The sequence below is a fragment of the Malania oleifera genome, chromosome 11 (genome assembly GCF_029873635.1).
Source record: "Malania oleifera isolate guangnan ecotype guangnan chromosome 11, ASM2987363v1, whole genome shotgun sequence".
In the NCBI taxonomy this organism is placed as follows: Eukaryota; Viridiplantae; Streptophyta; class Magnoliopsida; order Santalales; family Ximeniaceae; genus Malania; species Malania oleifera.
In genome coordinates, this window is record NC_080427.1 from 42,159,909 (window position 1) to 42,180,322 (window position 20,414).

The window sequence follows — 20,414 nt, forward strand, 5'->3', positions numbered from 1 at the left end:
ACACAAAACCAAACTCTCTCTTCCAAAAGAAAAAACTATTATCTGTTTTTGAAAAAAAATATCTACAATGTACAAAGAGCAAAGCAAAGGTAATGGAACAATAGAGAGCAAAGCAGAAACCCCCAAAAAAATATCCCATTCATAAGCTGTGTTTTCAGCTGTAAATTTATTGAATTAAAATCCATTCCATCAAAGTTGGAAGAAAACAGAATATTCAGTCTCTCAGTCACCCGCCAAACAACGAAAACAACAGCACTGAAAACCGAATCCTTCGGACAGCAGGCCCTGCCTCGCATCATGATCCATACTCGCATCGATGTAGCATATCCGCAGCTCTTCACCTGCAATGCCAACACCAGACTTTAAATTTAATAGAGAATGCACTATTGTTATATCAGTTTTATTTTTTTCTACAATTTTTATTGAGAGAATATCTAGCAAATACTTCCAAACAATTTAGGTGTTTCATTTTGGAAGTTTGGGTTTTTGCTTGATCCCAAGTTTAGAGTCCTATAAATACGAAGTTGCAGTAACCTTTTCATCAGAGTTGAAGATGAATTGGATTGGGAAGGTGGCCATCCTCTATTATATCCCCATCCCTTCTCTCTCTCTCTCTCTCTCTCTCTCCTTGTTCCTCATCAAAATGCCTACTGGGATTTTCATACAACAAATTTCACTGTATGAACAAGAATCATCTTGCCGAACTGATGGAAAACAGTCCACTCAAAGACATGCAAATTTTGTTTGTTTTATTTACCACACGTCCGTTGATTCAGTGGACATAATTTGATGGAAGAGAATTTGCGGTTAAGTTGATCCATCCTAAACACAATTTAGTCCACGCAAGGCTAGCTTAAACTTTTCCCAAAAGACTTATCTTTTGCCAAACTATGTCATATTCTATGCTAGTTTGAGATTTTCCTTTGAAATTTTCAAGTTAAAAATCGAATGGAGCCTTGAAAAATAGGCATGCAAATGATGCCACAGTTAATAGTATATGCGTTATCCCAACGCTTGATATATTCTCATTACAAGAATAACAATGAACCAAGCCATAAGCCCCACTAGGTGGGATCGGTTGATAAATTCCGATTGAAAAAAGAAAATATAATTATGAACCAATTGGTAGTATACTCTCTGTTGACTCTATGAGTCCAATCCAATTTTAATAATGACAAATCACTTTGTATCTTATCTGTGCACTGAGCATTTGAACAGGATTAACTCTTAGCACGTACGGATGCTAAGGACAATGAAAGTCATACGGAACTCAAAGCTCTCATCACATGATGGCATTTGAAGAGTAAAAGGAATGAAGATAAAATTTGTCAATTGTAATTGCATTAAATTTTTTGGTCTGTAATAATTATATGGTTTGTATTAATGCATTGCATGCATGATAGGATTTAATGCTCAAAAACCATAGATTGACCATTAAGTTCCAAAACCCTTAAAATTAAAATGTTATAATCTTTTCACACGGGGTTGAAAAGATTTAAGTACAAAATAAGGCATACCTTGTTTTTTGAAGGACCTCGGTCGACCGACCATAGCGTGTTATAAACGCCTCACTCGACTGACCCTTCATAGTTGGGCTGTTTTGCAAAGCCTCGGCCGACCGACCAAAAATGAACACATCTTTCTCAGTCGACCGACCATGAGACTTTGCCTTTTGAGCGTACTCAGCCGACCGGTCTAAATGACCAAAGATAGCCTCAGGCGACCAAACCTACAAAGGTTTGGAAATCGCTCTTAGCACGGCCAACCGGCAGTATGCTCAGCCAACCGAGCCTCGAATATATTTTGAAAATCATTGAGTGGCCAACCGACTGGCCTTGTGCTCGGTCAATCGACCCTCTCGAGACTGCTTTAAATTTCAACTAGTCTGCCGACCAGTGCTAGCACCAGTCGACCGAACCTCTTGGGTTCCCGAATTTTTACTGCACTAATTCAGGTTAAATTCTTAATTAAACAATTTCTAAAATTTCCTCCGTGTCCTCAACGGTCAAAAATCTTGGGATGTATATAGCCCATTTGTAAACATAATTAGCAACGAAAATTAGCAAAAATTCTCTCAAAAATTTCTTATGCTATTTGCTTACATCTTTCACATACAAAGCATATTATACTCTCTCTCTCTCTCTCTCTCATTCTTTCTTGCTAAAACCATTCTAAGAAGAGAGCATCATTTTCATACTCTTCATTTGCAAACTAATTGCAACTTGAAGAGTCTTTGATTGTTGTGGGCTTATTCATATATCATTCTAAGCATATACTCTCACATATCCATTTATTTTTGAAAAATCATTCTTGAGAGTTTGCTTTGAGATTCTCTCCCATATTTTTTCTTATTGATAAATATTATTGGGAAAATCCCCTCTTAGTTTGCAAGTCTTTGTGCACTTTCATTGCAAGACTCAAAAGCTCAATCTGTGCTTATTGCCAAAAATCTTTTGGGAGCTATTATCCAACATCTCCTTCACTTCATTTCAAAAATATTCTTGGAGATATTATTTTGAGCTTTAGATCTTTGAAGAGTTCTCAATATAAATTTGTTTTAAGTCGAAGATCATTGTCTCTATCATTTTTCATAAATATACCTGTGAGAGATATCTCACATAAACTCTACTAAGCATTAATCCTTATCATACTAGAGTGCATTGGTTGAATTATTGTACATATCTGCTTGTGTAAGAAGCATCTCTATTGTACACATTTGTTATTAACTATTGCATTCCAGGCGTGGCCTGAGGAGGGTATTCTCCGCCCTGTGAAGGAGAGGTTGTATAGGTTGGGCTCAGCCCTGTGAATGTGAGTTGAGGTATTCCTCGCCCAGTAAGGAGAGGAGGTTGTAACCGGTGTTGCTCCACCCATAAGGGAGCATTAGTGGAATCCTCGGGCTGGTTAGCTAGAGGTGGGGAAGTAAGCACAATTGCCGAACCTCGATAACATATCGTGTGTCACTGTCCCTTTTTTTTCTTTACATTCTTGTGATTGCTTGCTTATTGCTATCTACTGGATTCATTGCACTAGTATTTAGATACATATTTGTGATTGCTTGAGAAATACTGAAACTGTTTTATCCGCCTTACTTATTTGAACGTCTTTGTATCTATTGAATTGAAATTGTTTAGAAAAGACCCTAGGTTGGGTTATACTGGTTGTAGATAGAAGTTGAATAGACTTGACCTAAAATTTTTAAAAATCCAATTCGCACCCCCTCCCTCTTGGGATTACACCAATTGCTGCTTCACTCCCTCTCACACACACACGCACGTGCACGCACACACAAAAACCATTAAGGTTTAACAATTTGCATAACTTGAGATGAATGAGAGATCAGAGTCAGCACTATTTTTCGAAAAATGGCATCCTGAAAGCATATAATATTAAGTGACTTCAATTTAAAATCCTGTGGAATACTTCACCAATAAATTACCATACTTTCATGCCGCCAACAAGCTAGTGATTATTGATTGGTGTTTCTAGTAGTTTTTCTTGAATATATTGCTATTGATAGTGATTAGTGATTGGTGTTTCTAGTAGTCTTTCCTGAATATATTGCTATTGTCTTCTATGTCACTTTTGGTTATAAATAAGGATATATTCCTCTCTTATCCTAAAGTTGGCCTATATGATTTCAAAATTTTTTTGAAAAAAAGATGGTGAATAATGCAACCTGATTCAATATCTCGGAGTGCCTTCAATCTGGCATCCACGTTCTCTATCCACACAATGTGAGCATTGGGATCTGCAATAAAAGTAAATCAACTCAGCTACATGGAACAAATGGAATGATTATAGGCATAGGCATCTACAGGTAACAATTGAAATATGACCAGCACAATCTTTGGTACTTTGCTTTTAATTAAGGACATTCAAGTATCCCTGTAGCCAGTTTCTTTCCTATTTTCTAGTAGCATTTTTCAAACTGATACCATTACACTGAGGCTGGAAAGCCTCTGGAGACTACTGTATATAAACAAGATGTTCATTGAAAAAGCAAAAAAAAAATTTATTGATCCAATTATAAAGAGAGGCACCAATTTAAGTGTGTGAATGAGAGGGCTTACCGCAATCGTGATTGTAGAAGGATGGAAGGATATAAACTGCATTTCCAACAGCAGCTTCCGCTTCTACAGAGGCTGCAGCCAATGAAATGAGATCTTCATACAATCCCCCAGCAAATTCGATGCGAAATGCATTAATTCGAATCCTAGCCAGCGCATTTGTGTACCATTGACTGGTTAGGACTAGCAATGTCAAAGAAAATGTGTGCTCAAGACACAGAAGAATGAAGCAAGTGGAACTGAAAATAAGTCAAGTCTCTGTACACAGGATACAAGCCATCTGTTTGTCTGTCACATTTGCCCTTGTGAAGGCACTCCTTAGCAAGCCAAACTCCTCTTCCATCTGGGGAAAAAAATACCCTTGCATAAGTTGATAACTAAGAAGAGGGAAAAAGGGATTTCCTCAAAAGAGAATGAAAGGAAGAAAAAACATGTTCACAGACTAACCAATTCAGATGAGAACGTGTCAATTTTCTATAATATTCCCTCATCTCATGAACTGCATATTTCCCAAAGTTCAATTACTTCATTCCTCAAAACAGAAAGAGTGACTTGGAAACGCTTGAATAAAACAATGGTTTCCAATTACATTTACATAATAAAAACTTTTGGTGAACTTCCATATATACTTCTAAATCATGTTCCGCTTGAACAAATTCAAGAAATCACCCCTGGTGATATTTTGTGGTTGAAAGGGAAATAATCAATTGAGGCTCCATATCAACCATAGTTACTATTTTCCTTCATAGGAGGCAGATAAATGAGCCATCAGAATCCAATTTTTTCTTTTTTTCTTTTTTTGATTTTTTTTTTTTTTCCAAAGTGCATTTTAAATAATGAACTGATTAACTAGTATGAAAAACCTTTTCATTCTAGATACAAAATTAATTTGGAAGGTGGGAAAATATACAAAAGAGAAGACCTCCTCACAGTCCTTGCCATATTCAGAGAAGAAAGAATACTGATCAGTTGCAAAAATGCACAGAGAACAGTGTCATCTATGGATGCAAGAAGTGACAAAAATTTGCAACCTTCTTCACCGCTGAATGTGATACTGAAAAAAAATAAATAAATAAAAAGCAGCACAGTTCTATACTCTAAAATCTCTAAGACCTTCACATTTTTTAGATGTTTTTTTTAATGGACAAAGAAGAATTACGTCAATAAAGAAAGAATGTAAAAAGCAGGAGAATAACAAATTCCCCCTAATAGGAGCTGAAAATGCAAATAAAAGAAAAGAGTCAATACAGGTCTCAGAACTCCCAACCAATTACACTGAACATCATCAAAAGTCAAAACACATTCCCCTGAAACAACTTGCAGCAACATTCTATAAAGAAACCAAATGTTGAATCTTATTACAAATCAAACCAAGAAGTCTTCTTCCCTTTAGAAATGCAAGAATACCTTTCCATCTAAATACCCCACAATGCAGCATACAACCCACATCTCCATAAGGTTGCCCTGTCGTCACTCCTCCCAAACCCCAAAAAAGAAATGGCCAACATCCTCCACCAACTCTGGACAAACCCATCACTCCCCAATAAAACCGAAAAGCTTGTTCCATATTCTCCAAGAGAAAGAACAATGCATAAACCAATGATAGGCAGATTTTTGAAGCAAAGGATGTGCACAACCAAAAATGATGCCTTAAAAGGCCTCCTACTCTGCCACAGATTGTTACTGTCTATCAAAGAATGGGCAACTAAACAAAAGCCTTGATTTTAGAGGGAATTTTTGCCAACCAAGTACCATGATAGAGCAAAAATGACACCTTCTCCTGGATCAAAACTCAAAGAACCATTGCAAGAAAAGTCCCCTGAAGATCCAGCACCTATTTCCTCACATCCTCTGTATTGGAAGACCAGCAACCCTTCGACAAACTCAACAAAGATGATAGCTCCTCCACCTCTCTATCATGTAGAAATATATGGAAATGGAAATCCGACAAAAAAAATTGCCCCAAGTTTCAGATCTTAAGTGCAACCAATCTCACAACAAAGAAAAAAAAAAGGAAGAAGAAGAAGAAAAGTAAGATTCTCACCTCTGCTTTCATCCCAGGGGACAAACTAGCAGGTTGAAGTATGTCAAGACAGTCGGCAGATGCTACTCCAGATATAACCATGCAAGCCAACCGCTTTACCAAGAGTGGATATTTCAACCCTCGAATTCTTTAGGAAATGAACATTCAATTACAGGTTACAACATTAGTTGTTTATTAGGTGAATTTCATGTGAAATATCAATAATAAGAGAAAATAGAAAGCATGTGTAAATAAAGACAACATTAAAAGTGCACTTGCATGCAAACTTATTTGTGCCTTTGATGATTTGTGGGTGGGGGTGGTGGGGTAAGGTCGTTTTGAGAAGTAAAAAGATTTGTAGATAAGGATCGGATATAGGATGCACAGCGGAATAAAAACGCAACAAGCAAATTAAACTCAACCAGTAAATAAGAAACAACAAGCACAACAACAAGATTTACGTGGTTCGGCAAAGCCTACATCCACAGAAGCAATGGCACAAGAATTTCACTAAGGAAATATCAAAGTACACAATACACTTCACAAATGATCACACACTCTGTCAACACACGCCCAAAATGACATATATAACAGTCCCTCGGGGGTTTCCCTCCAATTACCCAACCACCCCAACATTCAAATTCAAAATTCAAAAAATCTGCTCGCAGCCCAGAAGCACTCGTCGACAAGGACAGGGCACTCGTCGATGAGGCACAGAAGACCACTCGTCGACTAGTCTAGCCATTTGTCGACGACTCCATTTTTCTGTTCTCGGTATCTTAGAAACTCTGAGTTTTCTTTGCTCTCGGGATCTACTTGTCGACGAGCAACAGAACACTTGTCGACGAGTCCCTACTGTGTAGCCCCCTCTTCCTTCCTTTGTTTATGAAACTCCAAGTATAAAATTCACACCTTAAACAACAATCTCCACCTTGGCAATTATACGCCCCTTAGGAGAATCCCGAAAATCATGTTTAACTGCTTCGCCTTAAATTTGAAAATGCTTGGTTGGGTATGTCTCCCTTCCATCACTTGGAGACATGGAGTAAGTCTAAGCAATGTTTGAACTTCTCAGAAGTAACCGATTTCATCAACATATCCGCTGCATTTTCAGAAGTTTGAACCTTCTCCAATATAAGTTCACCTGAAGTAATCAACTCTCGAACCCTGTGGAACCTCACATCAATAGTTCTAGCATGGTATACCTGATTCTTCGCCAAGTAAATGACACTCTGACTATCACAATGCAGCACCACTCCATCTTACTGTAATCCCAACTCTTTGAGCTAATAGGTAAGCCATAAGACTTCCTTTGCAGATTCGGAAACTGCCATATATTCTGCCTCATTCGTGGACAACACTACTAGAGATTGAACCATGGATCTCCAACATATAGGTCCTCCTACAAGGGTAAATACATAACCCGTTGTAGACATTCTATCATCCATATCTCCTGCATAGTTAGCATCAACAAACTCCATAACTGAAGGACAACCCTATTTGCTTGCCGATCACAATGCCATATCTCGATGTACCCCGTAAGTATCTGAATATCCATTTGACGACATCCCCATGCTGTCTTCTTGGATTAGAGAGAAACTTACTTACCACGCTCACAGCATGTGCCAAATCTGGCCTCATACATACCATGACATACATTAAACTCCCCACAGCGCTAGCACAGGGGACCTTTGACATGTCTTGGATATCCTCATCCGTGCTTGAGCAATCTGCAGTAGAGAACTTAAAACGACTCGCAAGAGGTGTACACACTGGTTTTGCATTAGCCATGTTAAACCTCTCTAACACATTATGCACATAGCCGCCCTGAAATAGTCATAATCTCCCTACAGTTCTATCCTGGCGAATCTCCATCCCAAGTATTTTCTTGGTTAAACCAAGATCCTTCATGTCAAATTCCTTATGCAACAGTTCTTTTAACTGATTCACCTCAGTTAAATCTTTTGCAGCTATCAACATGTCATCGACGTACAATACCAAGAAAATAAGAGAACCATCATCAAGTTTGTGCACATATATGCAACAATCATACTCACACCTTTTGTAGTCAATCTTGATCATGTAAGAATCAAATTTTTATACCATTGCCTTGGAGATTGTTTCAACTCGTAGAGAGATTTCTTCAACTTACAAACTAAGTTTTCTTTCCATGGTTCATTGAATCCCTCCGACTGTACCATATAAATCGGTTCCTTCAAGTCACCGTGAAGAAACGTCGTCTTCACATCCATTTATTCTAAATGAAGATCATAATGAGCTACCAACCCCAACACAATCCTAATAGAAGTATGTCGAACCACATGTGAAAAGATCTCATCATAGTCTATCCCCTTCTTCTGTAAGTATCCTTTTGCCACCAACCTTACTTTGAATTTCTCTCCTTTCTTTTCTAAAATTGCTTCCTTCTTCCTATATACCCATTTACAGCCTATCGGTCTCTTCCCATCTGAAAGCTCCACCAAATCCCAAGTTTGATTTTTATGTAGTGATTCCATCTCTTCAATCATTGCTCCCATCCACCTACCTTTCTCCTAACTGTGCACTGCCTCTTGAAATGTAGTTGGATCATTGCAACTGGTAAAAAAAGCATAAGACACTAACTCTTCAAACCCATACCTTGGTGGAGGCCTAATAGTGCGTCCGGATCTCCGTATAGGAAGATCGTCAACTTGTTGGTTTCTTGAACTAGAGCTCCCTGCAACCATAGGACCATGATCATTTTCGTTGCCTTGAGCTTCCAACTCCACCTGCACAACATGTTCATCACTACCCCATCTTTCTGGCTCCTGTTTCTGTTCATAACACTCTTGAGTACACTTCACCATAGTCTTCTCATCAAAGACTACATCTCTACTAATCACCACTTTGTTTGCCAACGGGCTCACAGCTTGTACCCCTTTACACCCTTTTGATATCCCAAAAAGGTGCAATGACGAGACTTCAGGTCAAGCTTAGACCTCTCCTCACTAGACACCCGAATATTTTCAATCCAGAGTAGTCTACGACACTTCCCGTCCATAGTGATGCTCTTGGTGATCAGTTTATCAGAAAACAAGTCATACTAATTACCTCGGTCCAGAAGTTCTTTGGTAGCCCTGCATTAAGCCTGAGACACCGAACTTTCTCAACCAGAGTCCGGTTCATCCTTTCCGCCACACCATTTTGCTGAGATGTCCAGTGAACGGTAAAGTGTCTCTTAATGCCCTGCTGCTCACAAAACTCCATAAACCGAGAATCAGCGTACTCGGTCCCATTATCCAACCTCAAGCATTTGATTCTGTTCCCCGTTTGGTTTTCCACTTCAGCCTTCTAAATCTTGAACCTAGCAAATGAATCAAACTTATGTCGCATGAAGTATATCCAGACTTTTTATGAGTAATCATTAATAAAACTCATATAATACACATGTCCACCCTTTGATGCAACTCTAACCGGACCCCAAACATCGGAATGCACATAATCAAGAATATCTTTCGTTTTGTGTGTAGCTGATTTAAATTTTACCCTGTTTTGTTTTCCAAGAACACAAATCTTACAGCTGACATGATTTCAAACCCTTTAAAAGTTTCCTCTTGTGTAATTCTTTCATACCATGTTCTCCCATATGCCCAAGACGCATATGCCACAAGATGGTCTCATCAGATTCAGCATCTACGGCTGCAGCTCCACCTACAACAGTAATTCCCTGCAATGTGTAGATATTCCCATCTAACTTTTGCCCTTTCATCACCGTCAGATTTCCTTTCCATACTTTCATAACTCCATTACAATCCAAAGTGCCAAGTGATATCAAACTCTTTCTCAACTCCGGTATATGTCTTACATTGCTCAAGGTTCTCTCAGCACCATCAAACATTTTTATCTTAACACTTCCTATGCCAATGATCTTTTAAGAAACATCATTACCCATAAGAACTGAACCTGAATTCACTAACCTATAAGTGTTGAACCACTCCTTGTTTGGAGTCATGTGGTAAGAACATGCCGAATCAAGTATCCAAGAATCCGTAAGATTATCCGACCCCGATGAAACTAAAAGAACATCATCATCGCTGCAAACTGAACCTCCTTCTTGAACCACATTCGCTGACTTCGAAATCCCCTCGTGCTTTTCAGCATTTCCCTTCTTCCAATTCGGACACTCTGGTTTCACATACCACTTTTTACCGCATTTATAACACCGAATTTCCTTTTTCTTCTTGGATTGAGTGCAGAATTTCTGACTTGACCCACTTTTGAACTTTCCTTTGTCACGCTCATTATTACCTTTCACCACAAGTCATTCTCCATCATCACATATTTTCAGCCTTTGATGAAAATTCAACAAGGCACTTATTACCTCTTCTAAATCAAGAGTCTCTTTTCCCCACGTAAAAGTGGTAACCAGATTTTCATAGGTATGAGTCGACGGCAAGGAGTTTAGCAACATCAACGCCTTATCATCTTCATCAAACTTAACATCAACTCTTATGAAATCACTTATTATTTGATTAAAGGCAATAATATGTTAATTATAGTTTGATCCTTCAACCATCTTAAACCAATAAAGACGCCACTGCCTAAGAAAAAATGTATTATTGAGTGATTTGAACATGTACCGGCTTTTTAACTTTCGCCATATAGCCGCTGGAGAATCCTCCTCCATCACATGATAGAGAACTTCGTCGGCCAAACACAAGTGCATTGTAGAAGCGGCCTTTGCTTTCAAATCTCCCCATATTGCCTCATCCATTACTTTCGGTTGAAAGTCAAGTAAAGCCTTAGTCATTCCTTGTTGCACAAGAATATCCTTGACTCTCCTCTACCACAAACCAAAATTTTCAGTTCCATCAAATTTGATAATGTCAAATCTTGCAGAAGATGATCCCGATGCCATGACAACAATTGCTCTGATACCACTTTGTTGTAAATAAGGATCGGATATAGGATGCACAGCGGAATAAAAACGCAACAAGCAAATTAAACTCAACCAATAAATAAGAAACCACAAGCACAACAACAAGATTAACTAGTTCGGCAAAGCCTACATCCACGGAAGCAATGGCACAAGAATTTCACTAAGGAAATATCAAAGTACACAATACACTTCACAAATGATCACACACTCTTTCAACACAGGCCCAGAATGACATATATAACAGTTCCTCGGAGGTTTCCCTCCAATTACCCAACCACCCCAATGTTCAAATTCAAAATTCAAAAAATCTACTCGCAGCACAGAAGTACTCGTCAACGAGGATAGGGCACTCATCGACGAGGCATAGAAGACCACTCGTCGACTACTCTGACCATTCAACGACGACTCCATTTTTCTGCTCTCAGTATCTTAGAAACTCTGAGTTTTCTTTGCTCTCGGGATCTACTCGTCGACAAGTACAAGACACTCGTTGACGAGTCCTTGCTGTGCAGCCCCCTTCCTTCCTTTATTTATGAAACTCCAAGTATAAGAGCCACACCTTAAACAATAGGTAAGGTTTTTTTGTAGGCTTTGATGTCTCACCCTTTCAAGCTTTATTCCATTGATAATGCTTACATCGCATCATTTTATTCTTTGGAAGTGAGCTGTGTTTACCTTGAAATTTCCTTTTTTTCAAAATAATAAAAAAGAAGTCGATGAGCTAGTTATTTTGTTGAGAGTTTTGTATTCTTTTGTTCCTCAATCAAAAGGCAAATAACTGATATGTATTTAGGGAATACTTTTGGCTTCTTTTCATCTAAATCTCTCTCTTCATGCACTAAAACCTTCAACTTCATGTCCTTTTGCTTTGAGGTTATTTGGAAGACTAAGGTTCCCTTTAAGATTAATGCATTTAGTTAGACTTTGGCTCTTAACGGGATCAATACAAATGACTCAATACAAGTGAGGAGACCCTATAGGACAATTATTGAAGACACTTGCATGATGCATTTAGATTCTAATGAGACTAATGTGAGCCTTTTTCTACATTGGCAAGTGGGTAAGCAGCTTCAAGTATCTTTTTTCTCTATATTTGTTGCAACGTGGAGGTAATACACAAAGACGTTGGTGACTATGTTGTTGTAGTTTGGGTTTTACGAGAAGTAAAAATGCAGAATTTTGTGGAATTGCGCCATGTTTGCTATTCATTGGATTTTTTGAGTTGATAGAAATGCAAGGATTTTTTGTGGCAAGACGATATCTTCCCATTTATTATGGGATAGAGCTGTTTTCCTCACTTCCTCTTGGATGTTTGTTTCAAGGGCATGCCTTATTTGCAAGATGGAAAACCTGTTGATATGGGTTTCAATCCATTAGGAGTACCTTCACGTAGGGGTGGGCATAATTCAATTAAAATCTAATTAACCAAATTAACCGAGTAAATTCGGTCGGTTCAGGTCAGTTAAAAAATTTATTCGGTTTGGTTCGATTTTTATTTTCGTTGAATTTCGAATTCCAATTTTTGGTTCGGTTTTTGGGTTCCCGAATTAACCGAATAGTATAAATTAATAATAAATAATTATATATTATATATTAAAATATTTTATATATTATATATATACTAAAATTTTATTTATTTTTTATATATTATATATATTAAAATTTAATATACATTATATATATTATTTATATTTTATATGTATTAAAAACATATATTTTATAGATATAGGAAAATATTAAATCAATTAAAATCGATTAACCGATTTAACCGAAATTTCATTCGGTCGGTTTTGAGTTCGATTAGATATGAAATTTTGGTTAGTTCGGTTAATGACATTTTTTAACTAAAATTTTTCAGTTAATTCGGTTAATTAATCGAACTGACCGAATGCTCACCCCTACCTTCACAAATGAATGTAGGACAAATATTTGAATGCTCACTCGGGTTAGCGAGGGATCCGTTAGATAGATATTATCAAATGGCACCTTTTGATGAGAGATGTGAAAGAGGCTTCAAGAAAACTAGTGTTTTCTTAATTATATGAAACCGGCAAGCAAAAAGCGAATCCATGGGTGTTTGAACCCAAGTATCCAGGAAAAGTAGACTATTTTTTTGGGGGATTTCTTTGTTTAATCTGCAAGGGATTGGAGGGCTGCACTCCTATAAATGCTTCTGGATTTTCATAGGAGGACATGCATTCTCCAAATCTTGTATCTCATTCAAGTTTCATTAATGAATTTCTCCATTATAAAAAAAGGGCACTTGCACACAACATTACAATTAGTGTTATGTGCAATTAATGGTATGGAATCTGAAATTTTGGAACAACTGGTCGGTCATCAAAATCAGGAGCCAAAGGCTAGCTAAAAAACAAAAATTTTCTCTAGACCTTTATTCTGTGTTTGGGAGTATGGAGCTCAAGCCTTGAATTTCAATAATGTAGGTTTAACAAAGTTCCATGCAATTTGTGTTTTTTGTCCAAATCCATTCAAGTACAGGCCCAAGACTTGATTGCCATGCTCCCAACCAAAATGCTGGTACTTACACAATAGCATCATAAGGAAATTGTATTCACAATGATTCTTTAAGTAGGTGTAGCACTGTAGATTACCAAAAAGAAAAAGAGTTTTAAGTATATATTAGACGTGAAAAAATAACTTCACATGATGCCAAAGACCCATTATAATATGGAAAAATAAGAAGAAAAAAAAATCAAACAAACTTCCATACCTGCAATAGTTATCATAGATCGACCAATCTGCTTTCCTCTCGACTTCATAAAATACCTAAAAGCATCAAAATGATTTATGCAGTAAAAACAATAAAAACTAAATCAAAATCATAATAATGGGTTAAAATTGGCAACCAAGCACCCCCTGCTGGTTCTATCCCTGATTCATAGCAAGAAGTTTCCCTGCTCTCTTGTTAAGCTTGAATTTGAAAACCAAAACTTGTCTCCGTTGGAACCAAATAAAATACAGCAAGTATCAGGGATCTCTATGAAATTTTTAGATGTTACAGCAATAAAAATCAAATTAATTCACAAAAGTACTAAAGCAATATGCAATTTAATGTAGAAAAAGATCAGCTTATGCATTTACGATCCCCCACAATGTAATATCCCTTCATGTTCGTTGGAGTAAGTGATAGCAGTGCAATCACCATCCATCCAGCAAACACAGGTGAAACTACACAAAAAGACAGGACATTTTTTTCCCTAATTCTCTGATTGCAGGAAATTCATCATAATATTGTGGAAGGGGTTTGGCAAAGAGACCACCTGTAACTTGACCTAGAAAGGAAATGCAGCAAAGAAGTGAAAAAGAAAACTTTACTTCCAAAAATCGCCAATACAACTATACAAGGACCAAACAAAGATATAATTGCTCAAACATAACTTAGCTACAAAAATTTTCCCAATGTAATACATGCTTGATGATTAACATAAATTATTTTAGGGATAGAGTCTCCTCCAAATACAAGATTACTGTAACAACTCACACAAGAATATTACCTTAGTTTTTTTATGCAAGTAAATCAAATTCTGATTGGAAGCAAATGCATCATTCATTGAAAATTGACACAATAAAAACTAGTTTCAACTTTGACAAAAAGAAATACCAGTTATTGGCACAATGCCAGGGAGAAAATCATAAGACATTCTCATTGACTTTTTCTATCTCCACTAAAATGACAAAATGCAAAAAAAAAAAAAAAAAGTGAGGGGAGGGGAGGGAAGGGGAGGGGAGGGGAGGGGGGGGAAGGGTGGGGTAACCTTGCCAAACTAAGTATTAATCATCCGTTCTAACTTCCCTTCCTTCACCACCCCTACAAGCTCATTCAGTTTTCAGCTTAATCAAGCCCGGATCAGGCTCAGCTCACTGGCACAAACAAACCTTCATTTCTTTAATCAGATGATCATGTTTTCATTCCGTTTACAAACCTTATGGTTACCACTCATGAAGTCCAAAACCAATTGTCATTATCTTTTATATTGATATGCATGGATTGGTATAAAAAATAACCATTAAAACACAGCCATCATTAGTTTTTCAAGTTGACAACATGTAAATGCTTGAAACTACTGTTTCAAGTCTTTTGAGTTCTGAACAAGATTATGAAATTGTCATACACAAGACTTGCGTGTATATAATTTTGAACCAAGCTTCAACTATGTTATGTTTGCTTTTCTTGCCTAGCCAAAAAAAAACCTATGTTATGTTTGCACCATTGTTAGAGTTCAAACTCGCAACGCCCACACTCATGATTGGTTGTGGAGGCAGGCAGCAAGATCTCTCTACCGATCCCAATCCTAGCATGTTCTAAAGAGCTTTAACTCGGTGGGCTTGAACTAGGATTCCTTAAGGGTGTGCTTGGATCAAGGATTTTACTTGGGGAAAGGAAAGGAAAGGGAAAGGAGAAGGAAACTCATTTTCCATAGTATTTTCCTTCTCTATTAAATGCTATTGAAAATGAAAATTTATTTTTATATGATTAGAAATATGAAAAGGTCAAATATTAATGATGTATAAAATCAAAATATTGTTCATAGATTTGGTGTATTTTTTATTTTCATTTTCATTTTCCTTGGTAACCAAACATAAAAATGTGAATTCCTACATATGTTCCTTTCCTTTCCTTAATGTTTTCCTAGTTCCAAACAGAGCCTAAAGGAATCCCCCTTCGCCTTTTTCGACTGCTCAATTGTCTCATGTGTGTCATTTGTGATGCATGTCCTTTTCATACACCTTAGCCTAACCATGTGTCTCTACCCCATTGGACCAACAATCTATCTTCTTCTCTCAATGCTTGCATTCTGTCGTTGGAAGATGAAAACTTAATGGTTGCTTCTCCCCTTTAAAACCCCCAACAATGCTTCAGCAATTGAACTATCAGCGATTACCCCCAGGATCAAATTTATATTTATTTAAGCATACACTAGTGGTGCCTGGTGAGCTACTGTGATAAGCATTCCAAGTGTTGCCAATCAAATACAAAAAAACAAGAACTCCAAGTCCGGTGGGGAACCAGCTGTCTTGTGAGCAATTTCTCAAACACGTAGTGGGCATCTCGGCGAAAATCACAATTCACAGTCCTCTACCTTCATCAACGATACCAAAACAGAACTAACGAGGAAGAACGCAGCTAAAACACTCGAATGCGAAATTGGAATGAAAATGATATAATTAAAGAAAAAATTAAAAGGGCAAAACCGTGGATTGTTCCCTGCATTCTTGGCTGCAGAACTGAACACACTGAGGTTGAGAATCCGAAGATGTGTTCGGGAGCTTCTTGAGGCAAAAATAGCAGACGCCGTGGACGGCAGAGAGAGAGGGGTGAGAGACGAGGGGTTTGGCCGTGTGTATGAGATCTCCGGCTCCTATTCGGCGGGTGGCGAACACGCCTCTGCCGGCTGACTCGGTGAACGAGACTCGGATGGGCGGCGGAGAAGGTTGAGGGCGAGTCGGCTCGGTACCTGTGGTGAAGAAAAAGCACGCGAAAAGTGACTTCTTCTGGGAATTCAGTCTTGAGAACGTCGAAATCCAACGGCTATAACGGCCTAACGGTCGGACCATTCTGTCTCCGTGCTGTGGAGGGAAATGAATGAAGGCGCCACCTGGGGTTGGAGAAATTATACAGGATTCCCTCCACGTGTCTGGTGTTTGTTTTCTTAATAATGCAATTATTGAAATTGAGCCTATCTTTAATATTAATGAATGTTTTATCAAGTTGTTATATATTTAATATTAACAAATTTTTCCAGTGATATTTTTCCTAGGATTGCTCAGCAAATCCCACCAAAACTACAACTCACAAGAGTTATACACCAATCCCATTGCACCATATCATTTTCATACAAATAAAATTATAAAATTATTGTACATTATCCACGTGTATACACCAAATGGAATCATTCAAACTTTCTAATAGTGAGCCAACCTTAGTTTTATTTTTTATTGATTAGGTGTGTCATGTATTTTGCACATTTATAAAATTTAAGTTTAGTAGCGTGTAATATTCGTATTTGATGGATATACTAATCTTTTCCGATGAGTTACTTTACATGGAATAGCATATAAGTTGTGAACTACTGCATTATTTTTTATATGTTTATTTTATAATCTCAAGAATATGATAAAATTTATATAAGTTCTTATTCTATAAATGGATTTGGCACATTGCACTAGTGTTAATGTATAGCTAATAAACTCAAAATTTAAGATCACTCCTGTATCTATCCTTTATTAAAGAAATTCTTTAGCGTGTCAGATACATATTTAGATACATTATCACCATTGATTTGTACGAACTTGGTGAAGATGTATTAAATGGATGGTGCTGATACAATCGATAGACGTAAAAAGAACACTTATTATTGTAGGGGTGATCTCCCGCCAAAGCTCTCTTCGAGGCAATGCTTCTGTACTTCTCGAGGAGGAATGAAACAGTCCATGGAGAGGCCTTGGACGTCGAAGGCGACATCATCGATGGTCCAGATTTCCTCCATCCGCGTGATGGCAAGGCCGGCCTTGAGATTTTCGCCGAACCGTGTGATGATGACGGTGGACTGACCGGCATGCGCGATCACGGCGCCCTCCACCGTCCGATAGTCCTCCACCTTGGTGCCCATGGTGGTCTCCCAGTACGTAGGGTAGGAGCCGGGAGACTGAATCCTAGTCAAGGAGGAGTCCTCTAAGTACACTAGCAGCCCGCTCCTTTGGCTGAAGTAGCCAAAGATCACATGCTTGATCATCTCCGCAGTGTGGTCGCTTCGTTCCGCTAGGTCCGTCTGATCAGCAGACAATTTCAACACGAAACAGTCAACGGCCCACATTTGCTTTTCTCCCACGTACTGCGCTAGGGAAAATACAGTTGATATTGCGACAGGGTCTAGTCCCTGATGTACCAAAAAAACAAAAACAAAAACAAAATTATTTTCAGGGCTATTTTCATTTTAGAACAAAATATAAATAAATATATATATAATATTATTGCACTGGCCTGAAGAGCACGGCGGAGGGGGCGGACGCAGCCCTTAGCGGCGTGAGCGGCGAGCCAGGGCGTGTGGCGCCAGGCCACAGTGCCGTCGCTGCCGGCGGCGACCTTGTGGCCGCCGACGACCAGCTCAATCAGCCACTTGTTGGGGACCATCTGCCACATCACGAAGCACCCTCTGTGCGGCACCCCTGCCGAGCCGGCGGAGCTCGGCTCCTCCACCGTGGCCATCCTAACTTTTCCGGTAGCGAACATGTTCTTCACTCTGCCCTCCAGTTTCCGGCAGCCAGTCGCCGCCGCGAAGTGCTGGATTATGTATTGCGCCGACAGCGAACCCTGTTAACCAGTAAAGGGCAAAGGGGAAGGGCATTAAGGGGGTGTTTGGAGTTTTGTTAAAAAATTAAGCAAATTGTACGTACGTGGGAAGTAGGGGCGGCGGGAATTGGGAGGAGGAGGCGGGATGAGGAATTGGAGACGGGGAAGAGAGGGCAGCCCAGAACGCTTAAGAGAAGTTTGAGATCAGATTTCTTGTTGATGAGGAGGAGGATGTCAGATAAGTGGTTGAGATTCTTCGCCACCCACTTCCGCCATGAGCGCCGGCGGCCACCTCCTTCGCTGCCTTTTCTCTTTGAGGAGGAGGAGGAGCTGCTGCCTCCGGAGTAGCTGTTGTCGCCTTCTTCGTCGTCGTCGACGGGTTCCTCTGATAACGGCGCCAGACGACTCATCTCTCACCTCATTTCATCTCATGATCTGTTTCTGTTGATTTTGATTGTTGCAGAGAGAAAGAGAGAAGGAGAGAGAGAGAGTGAAGCTTGTGGGGGAAAGGAAAGAGCGCAGAAGAATACTTAAAGACGGCACTCGTGGTGGCGCTCTAGCACACGCGCAGTTCAAGAGCGTATAGCTCACAATGAAGAAGTTTGCCACCAAGAGAGATTAACTCCCTGTTTGGATAACGGAACACATTTCCTTAAAAATAAATTAAAAATAATTAATTAATTATTCAAAAAATAATAATTATAATAAATTAATTATGTTTATGCAGAAATATTATTTTTAATCTTATAAAAAATAATTAAAACATGAGTTAAAAATTATTTCATGGTTCCTAAATATCATAGACAATAACTAAAAATAAATTTTATTGTTAAACACAAGCATTAACGTTTTTAAATATTTATCTTCTTCCTTTTTCTCCTCCCACTAAGCTAGCTAGATGCCAAAAGTTGCATGAACCCCACAAGTGGATTCATCATATGAACATGAAATGAAAAAAGGGAGTGTTTGGGTGGCATGTGCTAAGAGGGATTACCGTTTATTTCAAAAGACTCATAAGCTCAATGGCGCGTGGGGCAGCCTTTCTTTACGCCCATGTTGGCTTCTTTTTCTTTTTCTTTTTCTTTTTTTTTTGTAAGGGCGTGTTTGGGAGCAGTGAAAAATGAAACGATACTAGAAAGAGAGAGAAGGAGCGTTGAAGGGAGGCAAAGCGGGCAGAGCGTCCACATCTTCATCTCTACTGGTAATCATGGCATTTCTGGTAGTTTGGTACAATTGCTTTTGAAAACCATATTTCATTTATAGTTTCTTGGCTTTTGTGCTCTTCAATATTGAATCCTCTGGCATAGTTACATGTATGGGGGTTGAACTTCGAGGCTCCTCCTAAAACTTAAAATATTTGGGTTAAATTTATTTATGTGAGTTAAGATATTTGGTTATTATTTTGGTCTCATGCTAAATGTGTAATAAAACAATTTTAAACTTGTAGAATAGATTTAAATATTATATATTGATTATCGAAAAGACTGATGATCAGTTATTAAGTATAAGAAAAAGTCTCGCCTCATGAGCTAATTCTTGGGGTTGAGAAAACCTTAAATCACTTATTACTAGTTTCAAAGTTCGATTCATCAATATTTTTTCTAGTGTATTATGTCAAGAAAGACCGTGAGAAAAAAATTATTAAATTATATCACATCGATTATAAAATAGACTGATAATCAGTTATTAAATATAGTGAAAAGCCTCACCCCATGAATTAGTTTTTAGATTAAGAAAGTCCTAAATCATTCATCAAACTCCAACTATATCAAATGTATTTTATTAGATAAACTTATAAAATTTAAAGCAAATAATAAGTCAACAGATGTTAAGATACTTTGTAAGGGCTTCATCATATTACTCTTCAAAAAAATAAAGGGTACGTACCGTAGAGGTGACATGACCCAACTCCCAACTGAATATTTTGATTGTGCCTTCCATCTTCCAATAAATAGATGAGACAAAAAATGAGAAAATGAAAATGGTTGCATCATCAATGAATCAGCACAAGGGTACACGCGGTCGCTGATCATTGGTCAATCAGGGAAAACACCAATTCATGATTGTTAAATACGAGAAGTTTGACTTTTG

At 38.2% G+C, this 20,414-nt stretch overlaps 2 protein-coding genes across 3 annotated transcripts; both read right to left on the minus strand.

Annotated features, from left to right (window-relative positions):
- Positions 1–23: 23 nt before the first annotated feature.
- On the minus strand, positions 24–16,615 carry LOC131168569 (histone-lysine N-methyltransferase ATXR4). Of its 2 annotated transcripts, none has more exons than XM_058128099.1 (7): positions 16,226–16,615; positions 13,743–13,798; positions 6,115–6,241; positions 4,344–4,413; positions 4,074–4,253; positions 3,680–3,751; positions 24–341 (listed from the first exon to the last, which is right to left on the minus strand). In XM_058128099.1, exons 1-7 carry the CDS (start codon positions 16,586–16,588, stop codon positions 223–225), a joined length of 987 nt encoding a protein of 328 aa, XP_057984082.1. In that variant the 5' UTR covers positions 16,589–16,615; the 3' UTR covers positions 24–222. The 2 variants fall into 2 exon arrangements, with proteins under 2 accessions (XP_057984082.1, XP_057984083.1); XM_058128100.1 differs by having other exon boundaries at positions 4,074–4,145; positions 4,335–4,413; positions 16,226–16,596.
- A 613-nt stretch (positions 16,616–17,228) lies between these two features.
- On the minus strand, positions 17,229–18,827 carry LOC131168103 (uncharacterized). The gene is made up of 3 exons (XM_058127309.1): positions 18,428–18,827; positions 18,015–18,344; positions 17,229–17,910 (listed from the first exon to the last, which is right to left on the minus strand). Exons 1-3 carry the CDS (start codon positions 18,731–18,733, stop codon positions 17,386–17,388), a joined length of 1,161 nt encoding a protein of 386 aa, XP_057983292.1. The 5' UTR covers positions 18,734–18,827; the 3' UTR covers positions 17,229–17,385.
- Between the last annotated feature and the right edge of the window lie 1,587 nt (positions 18,828–20,414).

Excerpts from the sequence above, each read along its gene's own strand:
- LOC131168103 (XM_058127309.1), bottom strand. The coding sequence starts at position 18,733 with ATGAGTCGTCTGGCGCCGTTATCAGAGGAACCCGTCGACGACGACGAA. Across the intron at positions 18,345-18,427 it reads CCGCCGCCCCTACTTCCCAC|GGTTCGCTGTCGGCGCAATA; the intron begins GTACGTACAATT and ends ACTGGTTAACAG. Across the intron at positions 17,911-18,014 it reads CCCTCCGCCGTGCTCTTCAG|GGACTAGACCCTGTCGCAAT; the intron begins GCCAGTGCAATA and ends TTGGTACATCAG.
- LOC131168569 (XM_058128099.1), bottom strand. The coding sequence starts at position 16,588 with ATGGTCCGACCGTTAGGCCGTTATAGCCGTTGGATTTCGACGTTCTCA. Across the intron at positions 13,799-16,225 it reads AATGCAGGGAACAATCCACG|GTATTTTATGAAGTCGAGAG; the intron begins GTTTTGCCCTTT and ends TGATGCTTTTAG. Across the intron at positions 342-3,679 it reads ACTCCGAGATATTGAATCAG|GTGAAGAGCTGCGGATATGC; the intron begins GTTGCATTATTC and ends TTGGCATTGCAG.